The sequence below is a fragment of the Peromyscus maniculatus genome, chromosome 13 (assembly GCF_049852395.1).
Source record: "Peromyscus maniculatus bairdii isolate BWxNUB_F1_BW_parent chromosome 13, HU_Pman_BW_mat_3.1, whole genome shotgun sequence".
In the NCBI taxonomy this organism is placed as follows: domain Eukaryota; kingdom Metazoa; phylum Chordata; class Mammalia; order Rodentia; family Cricetidae; genus Peromyscus; species Peromyscus maniculatus.
Window position 1 is genome coordinate 34,619,066 of NC_134864.1, and position 22,342 is coordinate 34,641,407.

General features: G+C 40.3%; 1 protein-coding gene across 1 annotated transcript in view; it reads left to right on the forward strand.

Annotated features, from left to right (window-relative positions):
• The first annotated feature begins 803 nt into the window (after nt 1–803).
• Nucleotides 804–22,342, forward strand: part of Cul3 (cullin 3) — an 81,016-nt gene continuing 59,477 nt past the window's right edge. Inside the window, exon 1 of the mRNA XM_076549973.1 lies at nt 804–994. Coding sequence (XP_076406088.1) covers nt 929–994 — 66 coding nt within the window. The 5' untranslated portion in view covers nt 804–928. The remainder of the gene's footprint in view (nt 995–22,342) is intronic.

The following is a 22,342-nucleotide window of genomic DNA, read 5'->3' on the forward strand; positions in this document are numbered from 1 at the left end:
CTCGCAAACCCACGCCCTCTCCCAACCCTACCTGCAAAACCTCCCCAGCCCGGCTCAGCCGGGCCAGCCCACCGCTCAACCCTCCCAGCTCGGCTCCCGGAACTTCCCCCGCCCACTGCCCACGTGACACAGCATCTTCGCCCTCCACCAATCAGCGGCCACCTCCGCCTCCCGGGGTCTCGGACGCTCCTCTTTTGAAAACGCAGCCTACGCCTCCAGCCTCGGGCCCCGCCCCTCAGGACGCTGACCACGCCCACACTCCAACTCTTTCTCCTCCTCCCCTCTCCCGCCGTCGCCCCCCCCCCTCACCACTTCTCCCGGCGCCCTCCCTTCCCGGGCTTCGCCCCGCCCCGCCCCGCGCCGCGCGCGCCCCCCTCCCCGATCTCGCGAGATCTGACGTGCCCGCCGCGGCCTCCCGCCTCCCCTCCCGTCCTCCTGCCCCCCTCCCCCAGCTCTCCACTCTCCGCTCTCCTCCCTCCCTCCTCCCCCCTCCACCCTCTGGGCCGGATCTCGTCTCGCTGAGGCGGAGGAGGAGAAGGAGGAGGAGGAGGACGACGACGACGACGTTCGGCCTGCGCAGTGAGATGTTTGTCCGTCGCCGCCGCCGCCGCCATCGCGGAGGAGCGCGATAAAGGGAGCCGAGCCCGGCGCGAGGGGAAGCCCGCGGAGCCGCCGCGCCAGCGCAGCCCGAGCCCGAGCCGCCCGAGCCCGAGCCGCTGCCGCCGCCGCTGCCGCCGCCGCCGCCCCCGCCGAGCCCCGCGGCCGCCCAGGGGCCGGCCCGCTGCCCAGCCCAGCCCGGGGGCCGCGCCGCCGCCCCCCGCCGAGCCCCGCGGCCGCCCTCCCGCCTTCAATGTGACACCGGCGCCTCGGAGTGCGAGCCGCAGCCGCCGCCGCCGCAGCCGCCGCCACCGGGGAGGGGCCGAGCACCATGTCGAATCTGAGCAAAGGCACGGGCAGCCGGAAGGACACCAAGATGCGGATCCGGGCCTTTCCGGTGAGTCGGTCCTCTGGGCGCCCGGGACCCGGAGCCGCGGCCGGGAAGCCGCACGCGAGGCCGGGGCTGAACTCCCTCCAACAGGCCGCGGCCGCTTCCCCCTCCCCCACGGCCGCCGGTGGCGGGGCGCGAGCCTTCCCGGCAACGGGGCGGCGCGGGCCGGCGCGGTCGCCTCCCGGGCCGTTCCCTGCGTCCGGGCCGCCCCGGGGGCCTCCTTCGCGCCGGCCTCGGTGCCGCGGCCCAGAGGGGATGCGCGCTGCCGCCGCCGCCGCCGCTGCCGCCGCCGCACCCCTCGCGTGGGGCGTGTGTCTTAACTTTTAGCTTGTGGTTTCCAGAGCGACCCGGCTTGGCTTTGACGGTGGGGAGGAGGACTGTCCGCCTCTTCCCCCCTCCTCAATCAGCAGCGGTCTTGCTGGCCGCCTGCCCCTCTCGGTGACAGAAATGCCACGAAATAGCCCGGTGGCAACACAGCACCAGCAGCGAACATAATAATGTTTATAGCATCTTTGAACCTGCAAAGCCTCCCGAGCACTTTGCCCACTCTTGTTCGGAGCGGTCCCCAGGCAGAGAATGAATTGCACTCTCAGGTTTTTCATTTCTGAGCCAAGGAAGTCCCCAAGAATAGTCGCCACGCCGGCTTGTTGTAACCGTGTACGTTTTTAGCGACAAGCAAACGTTTTCTCTTGAGAAACTTTTTCTCTTGGCGTTACGTTGAGTCATTGGCTTGCGGTGTTTAGTAGATGGAGTGTAACTTTGGATGTCATGCCTCGATCAGACAGCCAGTGGCAGGCAATTAAAATCTGTTGTAACAAACTGGACGTACTTGCTCATGTCGCTACAGTAACAGGTAACAGTCAGATACACACCGGCAGTGGAGCAGGTTTTTAAAAGTTGAGACCAAGGCAAGTTGTTTTGTCTTGTAAGGCTCATAAGCATTCTGTCATGTGGGAGTGGGAGGGGGCTTTGTCATCACTTTTTTGTTTTGTTTTGTTTTTCGACACAGGGTTTCTCTGTGTAGTTTGTGCCTTTCCTGGAACTCACGCTGTAGCCCAGGCTGGCCTTGAACTCAGAGGTCCGCCTGGCTCTGCCTCCCCAGTGCTGGGATTAAAGGCGTGCGCCACCACTGCCCGGCTGTCATCACTTTCTAACAGGCTTTTCCTGAAGTACCCTTTGCAGTGAGGAAGGGACACAGTATTGCCCGAGTTGAGTAGCTTTGTCCTGGAGATCTTGAGGGCCTCTGAATTCTTAGTTTCGAAAAGTATGCAACTGATGCAGAATTGTGATTTGCAAGGAACATACTATTATTGTCAGTGTGTAGACACTTGCACCTGCATGTAAACAAAAGGGGTCTATGTAAACTGGGAGGGTAAATCAGGAGAATGACTTACCTTGATATTAATTGCATTGTGAATGGTTTTTTAAAAATATTACATCAAAAAATGAGAAATGCTGGTAAGACAGCACTAATAAAGTTCACTGTGTTTTCCTTTGTAATTGGGTAATGAACTGGACTTACGACCGTGAGTGATACAACTTTCTTGCTGAATCAACCATCCAAGTGATTGTCAAATCTGATACCCCCTCCCCTTGCTTTTCTTTCTTTCTTTTCTTTTTTTTTTTTTTTTAGGTTTTTGTTTTGTTTTTAAATCAACAGTGACACTGGTTTTCTAGGAAATGTTTGCTCTTGGTGCTCTTCTTTCTTGAAGTCTTTGTTATTTGGTAAAATGTGGAAGAGCTTATATCTGACAAGTTAATATTTTTTCAGAGTAACCAGTTTTTCCTTATCTGTGTTCACACCTCTTTGACCTCCACATTTCCCTACTAGAACCTGTTTTTCTCTCCCATTCCTTCATTGATCCAAGATACACTGAGTATTATATGCAGGTACTGTTTGTTCTTAGAGCTTTAGGATTTATCAATAGATACGGAAAGGCAAAGATCTTTTGTTTTCTGGAACTAGTATTAGGGATTAAAAGCAGGAGAGAATTTTATTCCATTAGCTGAAGATAATAGTGTGTGATAATACGTTCTTACTAGAACTGAGATTTTTGTTTTGTTTGCTCTTTTGTTTTTTTTAACCTAGTTCATAAGTAAATAACAGTCACAGTTCCCATTGAAAATAGTCAGGCATTGTTGAGTATAGCTAATGCTCCAGTGATAGATACTTTATTGACTTGTGGGAACCTAGTCCTTAGACTGTCAGAATTCCTTTCATTCAGATCAGTGATCTTGTATAACCACAGCCCACATGAACTGCTAGTTAGAAGTTGTAAATAGTATTTCACACACACAAATACCATTTATGCTCATATATATGTGTATTTCTACAACTAGTGTGTGTTAACACCATATATAGTTAGCTGTAAGTTATGGCTTAATGGGTTAATCAGAAGTTTCATTCAGTTGCTCCTTTCAGGTTTTTTTTTTTTTCTCTCCAAATTGATATGTAAAAGGAATGAGTAAGTTTAGACTTGTTTGGTTTCCACTGTCCAGTAGTGGTAAGTTACCTTACAGTTTTATCAGATAAATCAGGTTCTCTTATATCTTTAGTGTGTATTTTAAGTTTGCCTTTGCATTAATTTAGCAGAGTGAAAGTTACACCACATTAGCTTAATGTAGTTTAAATTTTTTTCTGCTCCCCGCCCAGTATACATAAGTTTACCTACAAATTTTAAGATAAATTTCTGTGCTTTTATTGTTGACAGAAAAAAATGTTGTCTCAATATTTAGACTCTGCTTCATTATATAAAATACAGCTTATTTTACATCTTTTTGTTGGTAATTTTTTTAAGATTCTTTTTTAATGATGTGTTTGGGTTTGTGCGTGAGTGTAGATTGCTGCAGGGGACAGAGGAGTCAGATACTTTGGAGCTGTCCTGAACTACCCATTCTAGTGCTGGGAACCCAAGTTCTGGTCCTCTGCAAGAGCAGTGGACATTTTGAACCACTGAGCCACTGATTTAGCCCCTGTTGATAATATTTTGTAGAAAGTATACACAAAATATCAGCTGGGGCCACAGAACTTGAGCTTTATTTATTTATTCATTCATTCATTTATATGTTCATTCATTCATCTATTTATTTACCTACCTGTCTGTCTGTCTGTCTATCTAGGCAGGATTTACTCTGTGTAACAGCCCTAGCTGTCCTGGATCTCACTCTGTAAATCAGGCTGGCCTTGAACTCAGTCCGAATTTGAGTATTATTAAGAAGGGATTTGGGCCAGTAATTATTCTGGCAGAGGTTCTTTCCTGCTGTTATTTGTGTTGTTTGCTCAGATACTCTCTTGGGTTAACTTTTCTCTGAAAATCCATTTTGGTTAAAAAACATGGGCTTTAACATCTTGGTTGGAATTGGAGGTGTGATTCCTGAATGAAAATGCTGTCCTTGCCAGGCAGAGGTGGCGCACGCCTTTAATCCCAGCACTCGGGAGGCAGAGCCAGGCGCATCTTTGAGTTAGAGGCCAACCTGGTCTACAGAGTGAGTTCCAGGAAAGGCGCAAAGCTACACAGAGAAACCCTGTCTCGAAAAACCAAAAAAAAAAAAAAAAAATGCTGTCCTCTGTCATTTGCCATTCTTGGCTTCACTTGGATGATTACAAGACACTGAAAGTCACTCTTATGATGTGACCCATCTCTCTAGAAAGCACCCCTAGGTCCTGGAAGTGACTTCAGTTAATAGTTTATGAAGCATGCAAAATCATCACAGGGACAACTCTGGATGTAATCTGCTCTATGATTGCAGATGAGTCTTACCTGTGCAACATGGTCAGCAGATGGTGCCCACAAAGTGACTGACAGAAATGCTAAGATCATTCATGACAAACGAGAGCATGGAGAGATGAGATAAGGACTTTCGAGAGTTAATGTCTTTTTTTATTTCTAGTTACAGTAATATTTGCCAGATTTTACTTTTTACAGTGAACTAGCTGGACTGTATATGTAGGAAAACAGGTGAAAAACAGTCACACAAAGCCAGGAGTTATCTAATGAAGATTCTGTGTTAGTTTTTCTTTTCTTTTTTATAATTTATGTGCATTGGAGTTTTGCCTGCACTTATGTCTGTGAGAGTGTTGGGTCCCCTAGAACTGGAGTTACAGACAGTTGTGAGCCGCAGTGTAGGTGTGGGGTATTGAACCCGGGTCCTCTGGAAGAGCTCTCAGTGCTCTCAGCCCCTCTGTGTTATTTTCTTACAGGGAAATTATGGAGGAATGTATATCAAAATGCTACTTACACTTAGACTTACGCTTTCTACTTTGTAGTTGTGGAACAGCGTTTGTAGTTAGGAGTTAGTGCATCTTTGCTTTAAAATGAGAAAATAAAAAGATAATCTGTTAGTTTTCATTGTCTTTTTAAAAACATTTTTATTCTATGTGAATGAATGTTTTGTCTGCTTTTGTATCTACCACGTTTGTGCCTGTGTGCCTGTTGCCCTCAGAGGTCAGAAGAGAGCATCCCGGATCCACCGGAACTGGACTTGCAGACAGTTGCTAGCCACCATATGGATTCTGGAAACTGAACCCTGAATCCTTGCAGTAGTAGCAAGTGTTCTTAACCATTGAGTCATCTCTCTGGGATCCTTACTTTGGTGTTTAATTATACATGTATGCTTGTGCCTATGAGTGCAGGTGCCTATTGAAGCCAGAAGAGGGTGTTGGATCCCCTGGAATTAGAGTTATGGGAAGTTGAGAACCCAGGACTTGGGTGTTGAGAACCAAGCTAGGATCTTCTGCAAGAGCAGTACACACTCTGTAACTCCTGAGTCAGCTGTCTTATTCCAGTTTGCATATAACAGCAGTTCAGAATAGTTGGGAAGATTAGTACCTGTGCTGAATTTTGTTTGTGTATGAGAGAGAGAAAATGGTGTCTGTTATTTACTTGTGGAAGTGTGGAATATGTGTGTGGTGTGGGCACATGTGTCTGTGGGTGTGTTTGAGGCCAGAGGACTTTGGATGCCCTTGTCTATCATTACCTTATTCCCTTGTGTTGTGTTCTCTCACTGAACCTGAAGATGGGCTGGCAGCCAGCAAGTACATCCCAGGGAGCCTCCTGTCTCTACCCTTCCATAGAGCTGAGGTTACAGATAGTCATTCACACATCTGTGCTCAGCTTTCTACATAGGTACTGGGGTCTGAATTCAGATCCTTATGCAGCACGCACTCTTGCCCACTGAGACATCTATCTCATCCATCCTGCCCCATACATTTTAAAGCCTAGTTGCACAGTAGAATAGTCTATAATGTGAAAATTTGGCCTTTTGTGTATAGTACATTAGTCAGGAAGTTGAATCATTCACATAAAGTAGTCATTTATTTGAAGATCATTCATTCATTAAATGTAGCTTAGTGGTGGTAGTAATAACATTTGTATAAAGAGTATAGAATTATGACTAGAAATATCACTTTTCTTTATATTATAAATATGGAGAACTTAGAACAGATTTTTGTTACTTTCAGGATTCTCAGAAGGGTCTTTAGTAGATAGACTTGTATGTTGTATGTTCCTGAATAATTTATTTTAAAATAAGTTAATATAATTGTTTGCCTTTTGTAAAATGAACCCAAAAATATTAATACAAAGAATCACTAAATAAAGTATGGTATGTAATTAATAGATTTATTATGGTTTGACAGTTTAGGAGATTTTCTAATCATGAAAGTGATACTAGGCTAATGAGAGAAGAGTTGATAAATATCCATACTTACAATTCCAATAAGCGTACCACTTGGAAACAAAGAATATTAACGTTTTGATGTGTTTCTTTTTAATGTTTCATGTCACTGTGTGATTACATAATTCATTTTTTTGTTTTGTATATTGCTTCTTTGTGGTTTGGATTCTTGTGGTGTTGGAGTTTGACCCAGGGCCACAGATAAGCTAAATAAGCACCCTTAACACTGAGCTATTATATCCCCATTTTGTATTCCTTTTGAAATTTTTTAATTTTATTTGTATTATTTTATGTGTATTAGTGTTTTGCCTGCATGTTCATCTGTGCAGCACATTGTGCTTGGTGCTGGAGGAGGTTAGAATTGAGCCCAGGTCTTTGACAACAAGTGCTCCTAACAGCTAAGTCCCCAGCTCCCTGTATTCCATTTTTATAATGGTTCCTTCAGCACATATGGTTATATTTTTGAAAACATTTTTAGTCACTGGTATCTTAAAATTCCCACATTTGCTTAATCATTCACCTACTGTCACATATTTTGATTGACTCTAGGAAATTCCTGTTTTCTTTGTACAGAATGCAGCTTGGATTTTGCATAATCCATCTATGATTCTAGAATTACTGGGCTGAATAGTTCAAATATATTATGTAATGAGTATCCAGAAAGGTAGAAATATAGCTAAAACTTGTTGAATGCTTTTTCCATGTATTAGACAGTCTAAACTTAATTCTCGAAGCTCTATGCCAGTGGTTCTCAACCTATGGTGATTGTGATCCTTTTAGGTCTCGAACAACCCTTCACAGAGGTTTGCATAAGACCATCTGCATGTCAAATATTTACATTAAGATTCATAACAGTAGCAAAATTACACTTATGAAGTAACAATGGAAATAATTTTATAGTTGGGGATCACCCCAACATGAGGAACTGTATTAAGGAGTCACAGCATTAGGAAGGTTGGGAACTACCGTTTTATACTATCTTAGTATTATCTGTTTTACAAGTGAGGGCTTAAGAGTTTAATTTGCTTGAAGTTAGTCTGTAAATATGAGAACCAGGTTATAACTGGTTCTGTGTGAATGTGAATAGGAAGTATACATTTTAAGGGTGTTTGAGTTTTTTGAATCTTGGCCAGATATATCTTTTTATTTAATAGGTTAAAAAATAGTACTTGGGCTGGGCGGTGGTGGCGCACGCCTTTAATCCCAGCACTCGGGAGGCAGAGCCAGGCGGATTTCTGTGAGCTCGAGGCCAGCCTGGGCTACCAAGTGAGTTCCAGGAAAGGCGCAAAGCTACACAGAGAAACCCTGTCTCGAAAAACCAAAACGAAAAACCAAAAAAAAAAAAAAAAAAATAGTACTTGGACATTTTTTTGTCTTGTTTTATTTTTCACTATTAATTAGTAAGGATAGAACTATGGATAGACCCTGGGGAACTTTAGTTTTGCAGCATTCGGCATATATGTTAGTTGTGTGGCTAAAAAGTAAAGAGGTTGAGAGAAGAGCAGTTCTGAGTGTGGGCTCTGTGCTTCCGTGGTTTGACCAGCAGGCCCACGTCTTTATAGCTGCACTGCCTCCTAAGTTAGCCTCTTTTCTCAATGAAATGAGAGTATTAAAAGGACCTGCCTTACCATCTTGTGTGATAAAGTAAAACTTAGACTTTACCTAGCACACTGTTAACTATAATTATGTCAATCGTGAGTCATGATTTTGCCAAAAATTGAGTATTCAAATTGTGATGTTTTTGTAGGTAGTTAGATTGAAATTTTGCATACTTATTTAGTGATGTGCTCTCTCTCCCTATTTTAAACAAGCTCTAGGTTAACATTTCTGAAAGCCTGTAGAACCAATTTGTGAACCACCCAAGAATGCATTCTGAAGAATATAGGGTTAGTACCTCTGTGGTTCTCTGTACAGGAATGCTACTGGTTCTTGGGATATGGCTTCAAGAGAGAATTTCCAGTAGTCATTCTCATACAAGTATATAAACACTCATTTGCTATGTGTATAAACCCTAACAAACACAAATTTAAATGCTCGTCTAAAGCATCAGTTCTCAACCTGTGGGGTTTGGTCCCTATGAGGGTCAAGCAACCCTTTCACAGGAGTTGCCTAAGACCTTCTGCATGTCAGATGTTTACATTATGATTCATAACAGTAGCAAAATTTAGTTATGGAGTAGCAATGAAAATAATACTGTGGTTGGGGGTCACCACAACATGAAGAACTGTATTAAAGGGTCACAGCATTAGGAAGGTTGAGAAGTACAGATCTAAAACTACTTTTGTTATTTCCTGTCTCCTCCCTTTTTTGGTATTGCTCTTCAATTAGATTGTGGGTTTGCCCAGTGCTTATACCAGACAGCTTTGAACCACAGAGTGTGTATCGGTAGCGAATGACTGATTAAATGAGAAACTGGTTCTTTAAGCCAAACAATAGTAATTGATTGATTTAGTGCAAATTGATGTTTGAAATGTTTGGGTTGGTAAGTGAAGTAGTTGATCATTAATGAACCTGTATCCTTTTTCTTAGAAGGGCAATCTTAGTGTTTGGAAGAGAAATGACTTGAAAGTAAATAGTATGATGGGTTACGAAGGTCTCTCTAAATTCAGCATTAGGAGTCTTAATCTGTGGTTCAGTATTTTCTGTATCCAAATGAACTCCACACTGCTCCACCAGAACACCTCTGCCAGGACACCCACCCTTGCATGTCCTTCCTCTCAGCTCTCTTTGTACAGTGTAAGCCACTGCTTTAACCTTAGATGGACTAATCTGTAGTGTCCTCAGGATTTTCTTGTTTTTCTCACCTTCTGAAACATGGCTTTGCTCTGAGGGGAATAGATAGGCTTATCTTATTCTTTCTGCTCATTCTGGTCCCAGAATGCAGTTATTGCCATAGCCATCATCATTCTAGGCTCAGGCTCTTGAGAACTTCTTGATCACTCAGACTTTGAGTAACTTAGTGTCTCCTTCATAGACATAAATTATCTCTAGTTCAAGTCTTAATTTTATCCATTACATGTCAGAATAGTCATTTAATTTAAAAATGCTTATAATATGTTCCTGGTATGATTCAAATAATGAATCTACATTAAAAACTCATTGATCCTGGCCTTCTGTGAATTACAATGAACTTCATCCTTTCTTGGACTATGTTAGCTGTTAGAAATCTTAAAACACCTAACATTGTGTCATGGCCCTTCCACTTAACTAGATACAGGACTTCTAGAGAATACTACTACATCATAAGATATTTTTATAAAGATTTTATTTTCTGTGTATCTGCACACGTGTGAGCCCATGGAGGTCAGAAGATGTTAGATCCCTTGGAGCTAGAATTATAGGTAATTGTGAGCCACTCGGCATGGGTACTGGGATGCAAATTCCAGTCCTGATGACTGAACAGCAAGTGCTGTAAACTGTTGAACCTTTTCTCTATCCCTTGTAAAAAGTTCATACATACAAAACTTTGAGAGTAGTACTGGAGGCACAATAAGCATTATAAACAGATGTAAGCTGTTATTTCATTATTCTGCCCTATTTTTTGCTTGGTTGCTTCCAACATTGTGTTCATGACCTCAAGGAGACCAAGCTATGGTATTGTCACTATCTCCTTGGCTACCAGTTGTCCCATTATTCTCTTCTGCAGAACAAAGACAAGTATCAGCAAAACCCATCTTGGATGATACCACCTATTTTCTTTCATTGCTCATGTTTTCTAGACTGTGGTGTACAGAAGGAACTGAAAGACAGTGGTCACTAATTTAGGCAGACACTTGGTGACTTGAAGCATTTTGTGTGTGTATCTAGCTAGTACGTTCTCACCTTTCCTGCTCAGCTGTTATTTATTTTATTTTATGTGCATTGGTGTTTTGCCTGCATGTATGAGGGTGTTGAATCCCCTGGAACTGGAGTTACTGTTATGACCTGCCATGTGGGTGCTGGGAATTGAGCCCGGGTCCCCTGGAAGAGCAGCCAGTATTTTTAACTGCTGAGCCATCTCTCCAGCTTCAAAATTTCAATCACTGTTCATAAAACTGTTTATTAGAAATTCTCAGCTGGGCATGGTGGCACACACTTTTAATCCTAGCACACAGGAGGCAGATGCAGGGTCTCTCTGAGTTTTGGCCAACCTGGTCTACAAAATGAGTTCCAGAAGAGCCAAGGCTGTTACATAGAGGAAATTCTGTCTTGAAAAACCATCTGATAGAATGATCTATATATCTTTATTAGAAGTATAAATTTCTCTTTGAGGAAGCATTAAGTCAGTATTGTGTACTATTGACTTTTATCAGTCTAGTTATATAATAGTACACAACACAGAATAGACAATATTCAGTAAGTGAAATAATACAGCCAATATTCTTTAGTCCATTTCTTCACATAAAATGGTACACCAAAGGACGGTTTTTCAGATTCTAATTATAAGGAGTAAATGAGATAGTATAAAAAAATTACATTCTAATAGTGGTGTAACTGGGAGATTTTTTTAAGAGTTGCTAATTATAAAGCCATAATTTTCATTTTAAAATGTTTAGTCTTTTCTGTAGGGTAGTCACAGTTAGATACAGATTACAGCAGACTAGAGGATTTGTAGTAGAAAGGTATCCTCATAGTTGACCTCCATGGTTGTTTAGAACTGCTTCTTCTATATTGCTATTAATAGGAGATTCTGTAACAGAGTTCCCTTAAAAAGCTTAGCCACTGCCTTAATATCACTAATCACCAGCCTACTTAACAGGGCCCTACTTGCCCAACTAGGTAATAATAGTAAATTGAGAACTAGCCCCGTAGTAGTCTTTTTTTTTTTTTTTTTTCTCCATACAGGGTTTCTTCGTGTAGCTTTGTGCCTTTCCTGGAACTTACTTGGTAGCCCAGGCTGGCCTCGAACTCACAGAGATCCACCTGGCTCTGCCTCCTGAGTGCTGGGAATAAAGGTGTGCACCACCACCGCCTGGCTGCCCTGTAGTAGTCTTAACTAGCCCATAGCTTTTGCTACTAGAAAGCATTCCTTTTGATGTTTTAAAGCCAACTGAAATTCTGAAGTAATTAAGTAAAACTTGTTGGTTTGTCTTGTATACATTTAAGAATTAGAATCTAGAGAAAAAGGAGAGGACCTATTTTGCTTTTTAAATGAGAAATGTTGCTGCTGAGCAAGTGGACAAAAACTTGAAAGGGGAGTCTTTCTTTACCTTTGGAAAATACAAGATTTCTTATAGATACCCTCTTAGCATCACTAAGAGAGACACACTGCAAGTTAGTGTCTAAAGTAGCTCTTGAACTTTTACCCTCTTACACTGCTATATCCTCTCCAAGTAATGAACCTTGTTTTCCTACACCTACTTTAATTCTGGATTTTGTTTTAAGTATTTTGACTGATCTCAAATCCTAAAGACAAGTTTTAGTTGAGACATTTTTCCTCTTGTTTAAAATTAATTGGGAATTCTGAGAGACCCACTAAAAGTATGTAATATTACATATACACATAGAAAAGGGTAGAGGCAGGGTTCATAGCCAATTGTCTGAAAAACAATGTTTTCATTAGACTACCAGGCATGTCCAACATTTGGACTTGCTGGATGGCATTGTCATCTATAAAAGATTGGGTCATGTTCATAGCTATCCTAGCATGCTCTCATACAGTGCATGAGACATAGGTTGATCATGCATGCTATACTACGTACTTACATTGTTAAGTGTTTTCTAGATTCTGGAATAATATGCTTTCTTAATAGAAATATATTGGAAAAAATAATTCTAAGGTGGTTTAAATTATTGGCTGATAGCCAGATGGTGGCGGCGCACACCTTTAATCCCAGGACTCAAGAGGCAAAGGCATGCTGATGATCTCTGAGTTCGAGGCTAGCTTAGTCTACAAAGCAAGTTCCAGGACAGCCAGGTCTACACAGACAAACCCTGTCTCAAAAAACAAAACAAAAAACAAATGTAAATATATATATAGGCTGATGACAGATCTAGGAGCCTAGGGGCTTATACAGAGTATGCAGCACAGTGCAGTGTATCTTAAGTATGTACTTAGACTATTCCTTAAAGTTAACATGTTTAATTACTTCTAAAGAAATGTAGACTATGTATGCTAAAGTAGTAAAACAGTGAAATAAGTTTAACGCACAAGGATTAGAGAGTTCAGTTATTATTTCTCTTGGTATATGTAAATGAAACATGAAATATAGTTTTTAAATTAATTAAATTAGCCAAATTAAATGATTTTCTTAGAGAGAGAGGGGGGGAGGGAGGGAGGGAGGGAGGGAGAAAGAGTATGTGTGTGTGGTGGTTGTTTATGAACACATGCATGTGTGTATGCATTCTTGTGGAATGCCAAGGTCCAAGTTCGGTGTCTTCAGTTTCTTTTCCACTTTATTCTTTGAGATAGGCTGTCTTAGTTAGGGTTACTATTGCTGTGATGAAACACCATGGCCAAATCAATTAGGGGAGGAAAGGGTTTATTTGACTTACACTTTTTCTTTTTTTAAGATTTTTTTTCATGTATTCGAGTGCTCTGTCTTTTTTAATTTGTTTATTTATTTTTATTTTATGTGCAGTGGTATTTTGTTTGCATGTATGTTTGTGTGAGGATGCCGGATCTCCTGGAACTGGAGTTACAGGCAGTTGTGAGCTGCCACTTCAGTGCTGGGAATTGAACTCGGCTCCTCTGGAAGAGCAGCCAGTGCTCTTAACCCCTGAGCCATTTCTCCAGCCCCTTGACTTACACTTTATCACTGTTCCTCATCAAGGGAAGTCAGAACAGGAACTCAAGACAACAGAGCATGAACATGGAAGCAGGAGCTGATGGAGAAGCCATAGAGGGCTTGCTCTTCATAGTTTGCTCAGCCTGCTTTCTTACAGAACCCAGAACCACCAGCCCAGGTTTAGCACCCATAATGGGCTGGGCCCTCCCCATCAATCACTAATTAATAAAATCCTCTACATGCTTGTCTACAGCCCATTTTTATGGAGGCATTTTTTCAACTGAGGCTCCCTCTTCTAACTCTAGCTTATGTCAAGTTGACATAAAAATAGCCAGTACACAGACAGGTGCTCTCATTGACCTGGAGCTCCCCGATGAAGCTGTATTGATTTGACCAGGGAGCTCCAGAGATACTTGTGTTTCTACCTTCCTAGCTCTGGGGTACACATCATTGTGTACATTGGGGATCCAGACTTAGGTCCTCATGCGTTTTATGGGACTGAGCCGTCTCCCTAGCTCCTGATTTTAAAAAGCTAGGTAGGACTGTCTTAGTAACTGTAGCAATGAACCGTAGACTGGACAACTTACAAAGAGCAAATTGGAGGCTGGAAAGTCCATGATCATGATATTCCCAAGTTCAGTTCTCTGACAGGCTGTTTGTTGTTCCCAAGATGACACTTTGATGCCACATACTCCAGAGGAGAGGAATGCTCTTTCCTCTTGTAGCCAAAAGAAGGGCCAAGGGGGGCTAGCTCCCTTCATCAAGCCCTTTCATAAGGTTACCTCATTGTACCCATGAGGGTTCCACCCCTCTATAACCTACATCAGTTATAGGCCTCAGTTCTTAGTATTGGTGTATTCATTGAATTAAGAGCCTTGGAGCCGACACAAATACTCAAACCATACCAAAGACATTAGAGAAAATTGGTTATTAATTTAACAGATGAGAAAAATTGAAGACTTAGACAAGGTGATTTCACCTAGGAATTTGCACTTTACTTGAATTATGGAAGAACAGCTACTGACATCTGATTTTTTGTTAAAAGCTTGTTTCTATGGACCAGACTGAAATAAGTATGTAGCCACAGTAATTAGTTGTTGATACTGAATTTTTTAATAGAATTCATAATTTTTAATATAATTTATAATTAAAAATAATTTTCTCAGTTTGGAGAAGCTTGATAATTTGAGCTGACATGATAAAATAGAGGGACTCTTGGGCTCCTTCATTGCTCTAACTAGTTTTATGATCTTTGATAATCCACTTACTTAGTCTATTTCCTGTTTTGTAAAATGAAGAGGTTTTACTTTGGGGTTTACCTTAGGCACATTCTGACTCCTTTTCTGTGTAAATCTAGGAAACAGTGCTTGTGTGCTCTTGGAATTTGTGTGAAACATTTTGTCTCACATTGCAGACATTATTTAGCCTTTCAGAATTCTCCAAAGTGGGAATGCTGTTTTCCACTGGTGGTGGCTAAGTTGCATATGAAGCAGTGGGAAAAATGAATAGCTAACCATTTTAGGTAAGGTTGGGCAGATTCCACCGTTGTAATCAATGTATGTGGTGGGTCTTTGCTGTCATAACTGATTACAGTTAGGGCTAGTCAAAGACAAAGCTAATAGTTGTGGCAAATTATACTTTCATTTGTTTCTCCCTTTGTTTATGTATAATTGATTCTCCTGTGTAACTACAATTTGGTTTTGTCTTATAGTTTATAGAGGTTTTATTTATTTAAAAATAGTGATTTCAGCTAAAGGGGAAATGATAATGGTAGTGTCATTGTTACTAAAACAACTAATTTTAGATTATAGAAGTATGAATTTAAGTCATGAGTTCAAGTATTTTTTTTTTTCCTAACAACTACTTTGAGATTCTGTCTTTTCTGTATCAACTATGAAAACAAGACCATTGGTGAGATACTAGCCAGGTTTGTGCTTCAGTGGGAAAACAGTCTGTTCACCCGAAGCATCTTTATTAAATCTCTACAGACTTTACTTGTAGTCCATAAACAGTGCAGTTATAGTTATTCATATAATATTTATATTGCATTAATATTACAAGTAATCTAGAAATGACTTAAAAGTATTGGGAGGATGTATGTACACAGTTTTAGAAAAGAGGCTTGAATAGTCTCAAATTTTGTTATCCCCAAGGTTTCTGGAATCAGTCTTCCACAGATGCGAGAGACGAATGTACTTACGCGATTGCATCTTGCTATGGTCATGTTGGATTATGAAATATTTCTCATGTATAAAAATCATTCAAGGAATGTAATTGAAGTAGAATTATGAAAGTAGTAAGATCTATAAACAAATGGGCTTTGATAGACTAATATAGAAACTTAATCTTCTGTTTTTGAAAAGTTCCACATTTTCTAAATGTTCAGCATGATACCTGAGCATCCTACTCATGTGTTGAAGATTGAAATCCTGGGCATACTTGAACCTCCTATTGACTCAACTTTTTCATTATAAATGTAGCTGTCCTATAAGTTAATGGTAGAGGCCAGTTGGGTATAGATAGGCATGTTTTGTGCTTTCATGTAATTGTCCCAGGCTGCTGTGCTTTTTGATTAATTTTTTTTTCCTTCATGACATTAGTTATTGGGGTGTTTTGTTGTTGTTTTATTTTATGTTTGGCTTGGGAGCACACTTTTATTCCCAAATGCATTTAAGCCAACACCAGTGGTTTTATACTCAAAGTCACTAAGCAATGCTGTCTTGTTCAGTAATGGGAGAAATAAATTTACATTTATTAAGCAAATGCTGTGTTCTGCGTGCTTTCATAAATGTTCTTAATTCCCATTCAGTACACCATCTCTCTTCTTCACCACAAACAGATGAGGAAAGCCAAATTTCCAAATTTCCAAATTTTATTAACTTGTTTACTCAGTGTCTTTTCACTATGCTGTTTGCCTCAAAGCTTGGATCTTTGACTATGTTTTGAATGGTTGACATTATTTAAGGGATTAGTGCTAGAAAAATGAGGTTATTGCTGATACTGTATGTCATTGAATCTTGTTGCCAAGTAAGATCCTTTACCAGTATTAGCTAATGTCACCTAGTCATCATGCTGTGTGCGTGTGCGTATCTGTGGCATTCTGAATTGCTTGGAATTTCAGGTTTTTTAACACACAACCGCCCTGTTGCATATTTCTGGTAGAACATTCACAAGAGACTAAAAACTTGTACTTTGTACATAGTGGACACAAAGAATACACTTCTCTCCATCTTAATTTTAACTTGTTTTATGATGTAGTTCTACTCAAGCTTTTAATAATTGTAGCACTTTCCAGAAGATGTGTTAAATATGTTATAGACATCTTCTCAAACTCAGGCCTTTGCAGGTTATAACATTTGAAATAGTATAGATGAGCATTACAGGTTTTTTTTTTTTTTTTTTTTGGTTTTTCGAGACAGGGTTTCTCTGTGTAGCTTTGCGCCTTTCCTGGAACTCACTTGGTAGCCCAGGCTGGCCTCGAACTCACAGAGATCCGCCTGGCTCTGCCTCCCAAGTGCTGGGATTAAAGGCGTGCGCCACCACCGCCCGGCGAGCATTACAGTTTTTAAAAGACAGTAATTTCCATTGCTATTGCCTAATGAGAGAATTATAAACTATTTAAGAATAATTGTATCTCTTTCCTTTAAAAATAAGCTTTTTTTTTTTTTTTTTGGTTTTTCGAGACAGGGTTTCTCTATGTAGCTTTGCGCCTTTCCTGGAACTCACTTGGTAGCCCAGGCTGGCCTCGAGCTCACAGAGATCTGCCTGCCTTTGCCTCTGCCTCCCAAGTGCTGGGATTAGAGGCATGCGCCACCACCGCCCGGCTTAAAAATAAGCTTTTCTTGTTGAAGGAGTTTATTTTCTGTAGCTTGAACTTGGGGTAGGATATGGTATGTATTTATAATTACATACTAGGCATTAAATGGCAATTGTGTGTGTGTGCGCGTGCGCACACACACACACACACACACATACACACACACATACACACACACACACACACACACACACACACACACACACACACACACACACACGCATGTACATTGTCCCCCTAAAGCCTTGGTTGCAAAAAACTCCAAGTTTATTATAACAAATTTAGGGCAAATACGTGTTATCAGACTACTGAAATTCTGCTCAGATAGTTTAGATTGTTACTAAAGGATCTTTTTTTTGGGGGGGGGTTCGAGACAGGGTTTCTCTGTGTAGCTTTGGAGCTTGTCCTGGAACTTGCTCTTTAGCCCAGGCTGGCCTAGAACTCACAGAGATCGGCCTGCCTTCCTTCTGAGTGCTGGGATTAAAGGCGTGTGCCACCACTACCTGGCCTAGGATTTTTTTTTTTTTTTTTTTTTGATGTACATAGGGTATAACCTTAAGATTTTTTTTTTCCTCATCCTGTGTAAAGTGTAGAAAATAAATGTTTCTATGGTTAAATTTGATGAACTGAGTGAGTGAAAGATAAAGCTTACTGGTAAAACATTTTGCCAGGGTTGATGTGCTTAGTGCCAGGACTAAATCATGGAGGACTCTATAGTGACTGCCCGTTTCATTTGTTGTATCATTCTTAGACTTGTTTACTTAGGGAAAGCAAAATCATAGCTTGTTGATCCTTTTCTGAATGGCTCATTCAGTCCACTAGTTCTTCCCAGCTAACACTTAACAATGAAAGCAGTAATTAAGCAGATTTCTAGTGTCTTTGAAAATGGGTAAGATAAATGAGTAAATATGAAAATAGTGCCTGGTAGATTCTAGAGTCTGTTGTTTCTCCCTTACTATTCTTTATTTCCATTTTAAAAAGACATTTGAATATTTAAAGAATTAGATTAATTTCTCCAGATAAGCATGTTTAATGTCCTTCCATTATCCTTGTGCCTAGTACTGGTTCACATTTTCAAAATTCATTATTAGTGTATTAATGGGTAAAATGATCTTCATTTGACAATCATTGGTTTACTACCACTAAAGTGACATTAAAGAAAAACACAAGTTTCTTAGGATTCTTGGTCCAGTGGAAGAAACAAAATAATAGTTACAAAGCAATATGGAATTGTAGTGATAGTGTTAGGGAAGATCTGAAGAAGAATGTTGAATTTTGGTGTGGCGAGGGAAAAAAAATCCAGGAGAGTATGGTACCTTTACCGCATTCAGAATCATGTAAGAATTTGATTAAGAAAGGGGAAAGTAGGGCCAGTGAGATGGCTCAGTGGTTATCCTGCTTGCTACCAAGCCTCATGCCTGAATTCCATCCCTGGGACCCACATGGTAGGAGAGAACTGATTGTTGCATGTTGTTCTCTGATTACAAATATACTGTGATGTTCATTTCCACCCTGCAGACATGCACACACAAATAAAGGAAGTAAAATGTAAACAAACAAAACCCGCTGACTATAAATACACTGAGAAACTTAAACTAGATCTAGAAGGATGTGTCTGTGCTCTTTTTTTTTTTTTGTTTGTTTGTTTGTTTTATTTTTGAGACAGGGTTTCTCTGTGTAGTTTTGCGCCTGTCCTGGAACTCTCTCTGTAGCCCAGACTGGCCTCAAACTCACAGAGATGCACTTGCCTCTGCCTCCAGTGTGTCTGTGCTCTTTCAAGTGCTCCTCGACCATCTTACCTCAGAAGGGTTTTGATAGGAAAGAATGTTTTAAAAGATCAAGTTTATGCTTCTGGTTTGTAAAATTAAGTGATTTATAATGCTATGACTAACAAAAAGAAGACAAAGATTTGGGCATGTGTGTAGAGTTGATTTTACATGGAATGTGCACGTGATTAGATTTGTTTTGGGAGCTGGTGGGAGATATGCAGCAGGTAGTTGAGCAATGGAGTTTTAGACTTTGGGGCAAAGTCTGAGCTGTCAATCTGGATTTGGGCCACATAAGCCAATCATGTGTCGTCTTTATGATTTTATTAAGATAAACATATTAACAATCATGTGAAACAAAAATAAACCCAGATTGGGAATTCTGCTTAAAAACTCGAGGTACTTGCCCTCCAGAAAAGAAATACATACAAGCTATATTTGCAAAATATTGTATACAATTTGGGAAACCTCAGACTTTTTGCAACAATCGAATCTGAACCCTATGTATGGATAGTAATTGTAGTCTAAATGATGAGTAAAGGTACGTAAGGGACACATTATAGAGAGTGACTGACATAAGCCAAAGAGAGTAATGGGGATAGAAATTACTTATATGACTGATAGTATTGAGAGACAATGTATAGAGAAATACTGCTTTTGAAAAAAAGCTGCTTAACACTGATAGGCGTTTTTCCTTTTTTGCTTTTGGTTTTTCAAGACAGGGTTTCTCTGTAAGTTTTGATGCCTGTCTTGGAACTCACTCTGTAGACCAGGCTGGCTCTGCCTCCCAAGTGCTGGGATTAAAGGCATGTGCCATCACAGCCCGGAGTTAGTTATTTTTCATAGTCATGCTCTTAAGGACTTTTGTCTTAGCTCCTACCTGTTTACATACAGAGAGTTTGAAAGCTATTTCTGAATTTTGTTTCAAGAACACAGGAGAATTCAAGAGATTCTATCAGCAAACACTCTTGTTTTCAGTGTTAAATTTACTGACATTCTCATTTACTTTTTATGACAATAATGTATAGTCTATGTATAATGTATATTATACATATAATGTATAAATAGTCTAGTAACATAAATAATGTTACTAGACCTCCTTTTGAAATGAGTGATCAAGATCTAAAGGAGTTAAATGATTTAAGGTCCTAAGCTTGACAGTGAGAAAGCCATGATACAAATCAAGACCCCCTTGACATCAAAACCTATGTTCTTTACTAGTGTAGCATATTAATGTTGGTCCAGATAATAATCAATGACTCACAGTCTGATTTACCCTACATGTGAAATGTGAAGTGAGTCCAGTGGTTTGAATATTGTAGTATTTGGTGATTGATCTTAGTTTATTTTTATTTGATTAATATTTTTACCGTAGTAATCACTAGAAGTAATGTTTGTCCTCAGACTCTAATCCCTTGCTCTACTTACAAGGCATGGCATAGAAAATTCTACTATGGTATTAGAAAACAACTCTTAATTTTTAAAAGTAGTTTGTCGTAATAGTGTGAGAATATTTAGGTAATATTAGAAGCTTCTTAGTAATTTGGGCTGTTTTAGATCTGTCTTTGTGCTTTGTCTACCTTATATTAGATAGTAATGAGCCTGAAAAGATCCTTTGACAGATATTTTATGGTAGAAGTATTTCTGGAGTTAATAAGTTCATTTTTTCCCTTTCATTGAAATTGTTGTTTATATTCTGCTTTGTATATTTATTATTTAATGCCATGAGATATCTTTGTTTTACTACAGTGCTGATAGGTATGAATAGACTAAATCCTCATTACACGTGAGTGAAGTAGTTGAAGCCATCATTTTCTGTGTTGATTTGTACCTTTTTTTTTTTTTTTTTTTTGCATGTGAAAAGTTACGTATCACCACACCTTTACATTTTCCAAACATGCCATTTTGTCTATCAGGATATCTGATAAAAATAGAGAGTAGTTTAGGTGTAGAGGTAGATTCTCTTAAAGTCGCTAGACCTCGTGTATGAGAAGGATTTGGTGGATGGAAGGAAATACTGTGTTAACATTTCACATTTTGAAGCTTACCCCAAATTGTTAGACTGAGTTTGAGTCATCATAAGGATCCTTTTGATTCAGTTTAGCTGCTATTTTCAGCTAGGGTAAGTGAAATAGTTAGTTTCTGTACTTCCTTTTCCATACTTTTATGCATAAATATGACTTGGTAAAAAATTCCACTAACTCAGTAATTCTAACCCAGTTAGGGCAGAATGGTGCTGACTGACTAGTGTTTCTCAGTTTGTAAATACTGAGCTGAGTAAGTAGATTTGTGTAATACAGAAGGGGTTCCTTGGTCAAGTATTAGCAGAAGGATCGCTCAGTCAGCAACTACAAATACCTGTTACATACCAAGTATTATTTAGGGGCTATTATAAAATTTCTACCTTCATGAAGCTAACATGAAAAAAGAAAAAATAGGGCTGGAGATATGGCTCAGAGGTTAAGAGCACTGACTGCTCTTCCAGAGGTCCTGAGTTCAATTCCCAGCACCCACATGGTGGCTCATAACCATCTGTAATGAGATCTGGCACCCTCTTCTGTATACATAATAAATAAATAAATCTTAAAAATATTTAAAAAAGCCGGGCGGTGGTGGCGCACGCCTTTAATCCCAGCACTCGGGAGGCAGAGCCAGGCGGATCTCTGTGAGTTCGAGGCCAGCCTGGGCTACCAAGTGAGCTCCAGGAAAGGCACAAAGCTACACAGAGAAACCCTGTCTCGAAAAACCAAAAAAAAAAAATATTTAAAAAAAAAAAAAGGAAAAGAAAAAATAGGGGTAGATTTGGGGTGGAGTGGTTTAGTAGTGAGCGGAGGCTAATAGTGTAAATAGGATGGGTACCTAACCGTTCCTTGTCACCTGCCAGGTTTGAGACATTCAGGTATGTCTGAGGAAAAACCATTTCAGACAGAATTTAAGAAACACAAAAGCTAAAATGAGTTTATTTATGTATTCCAAAGAAGAGCTGGGAACTAGGTGCACAGAGCAGAGTGAACAAGGGGGAAAAGATGAAGTTGAGAGATGAATGAGATAAATAATAAGGCTTTGTGGGAGAACTGTACAAGCTTTTGACTTTAACTCCAGGGGAAATGAAAAGTCATTTGAGAGTTGGGAACAGATAAGTGACATGATTTGATTTATGTTTTCAGGAGATCATTTTCTGGAGACAAGCCAAGAATTGTGAAGTAGCTGTTAGAACTATCTGAGAGATGGTGGTTTTACCATGATTGTATTAATGGAACTATTGTGAAGGGGTTGTGCTTGCTCTCTGCTTCTATTTTGAAGGTAGAGAACAAGATTTCTATTTTGAGTTGGAATTGAAGTGGGGGAATAGCCAAAGATGGTGGTTTTTGCCCTTAATACCTGGAAG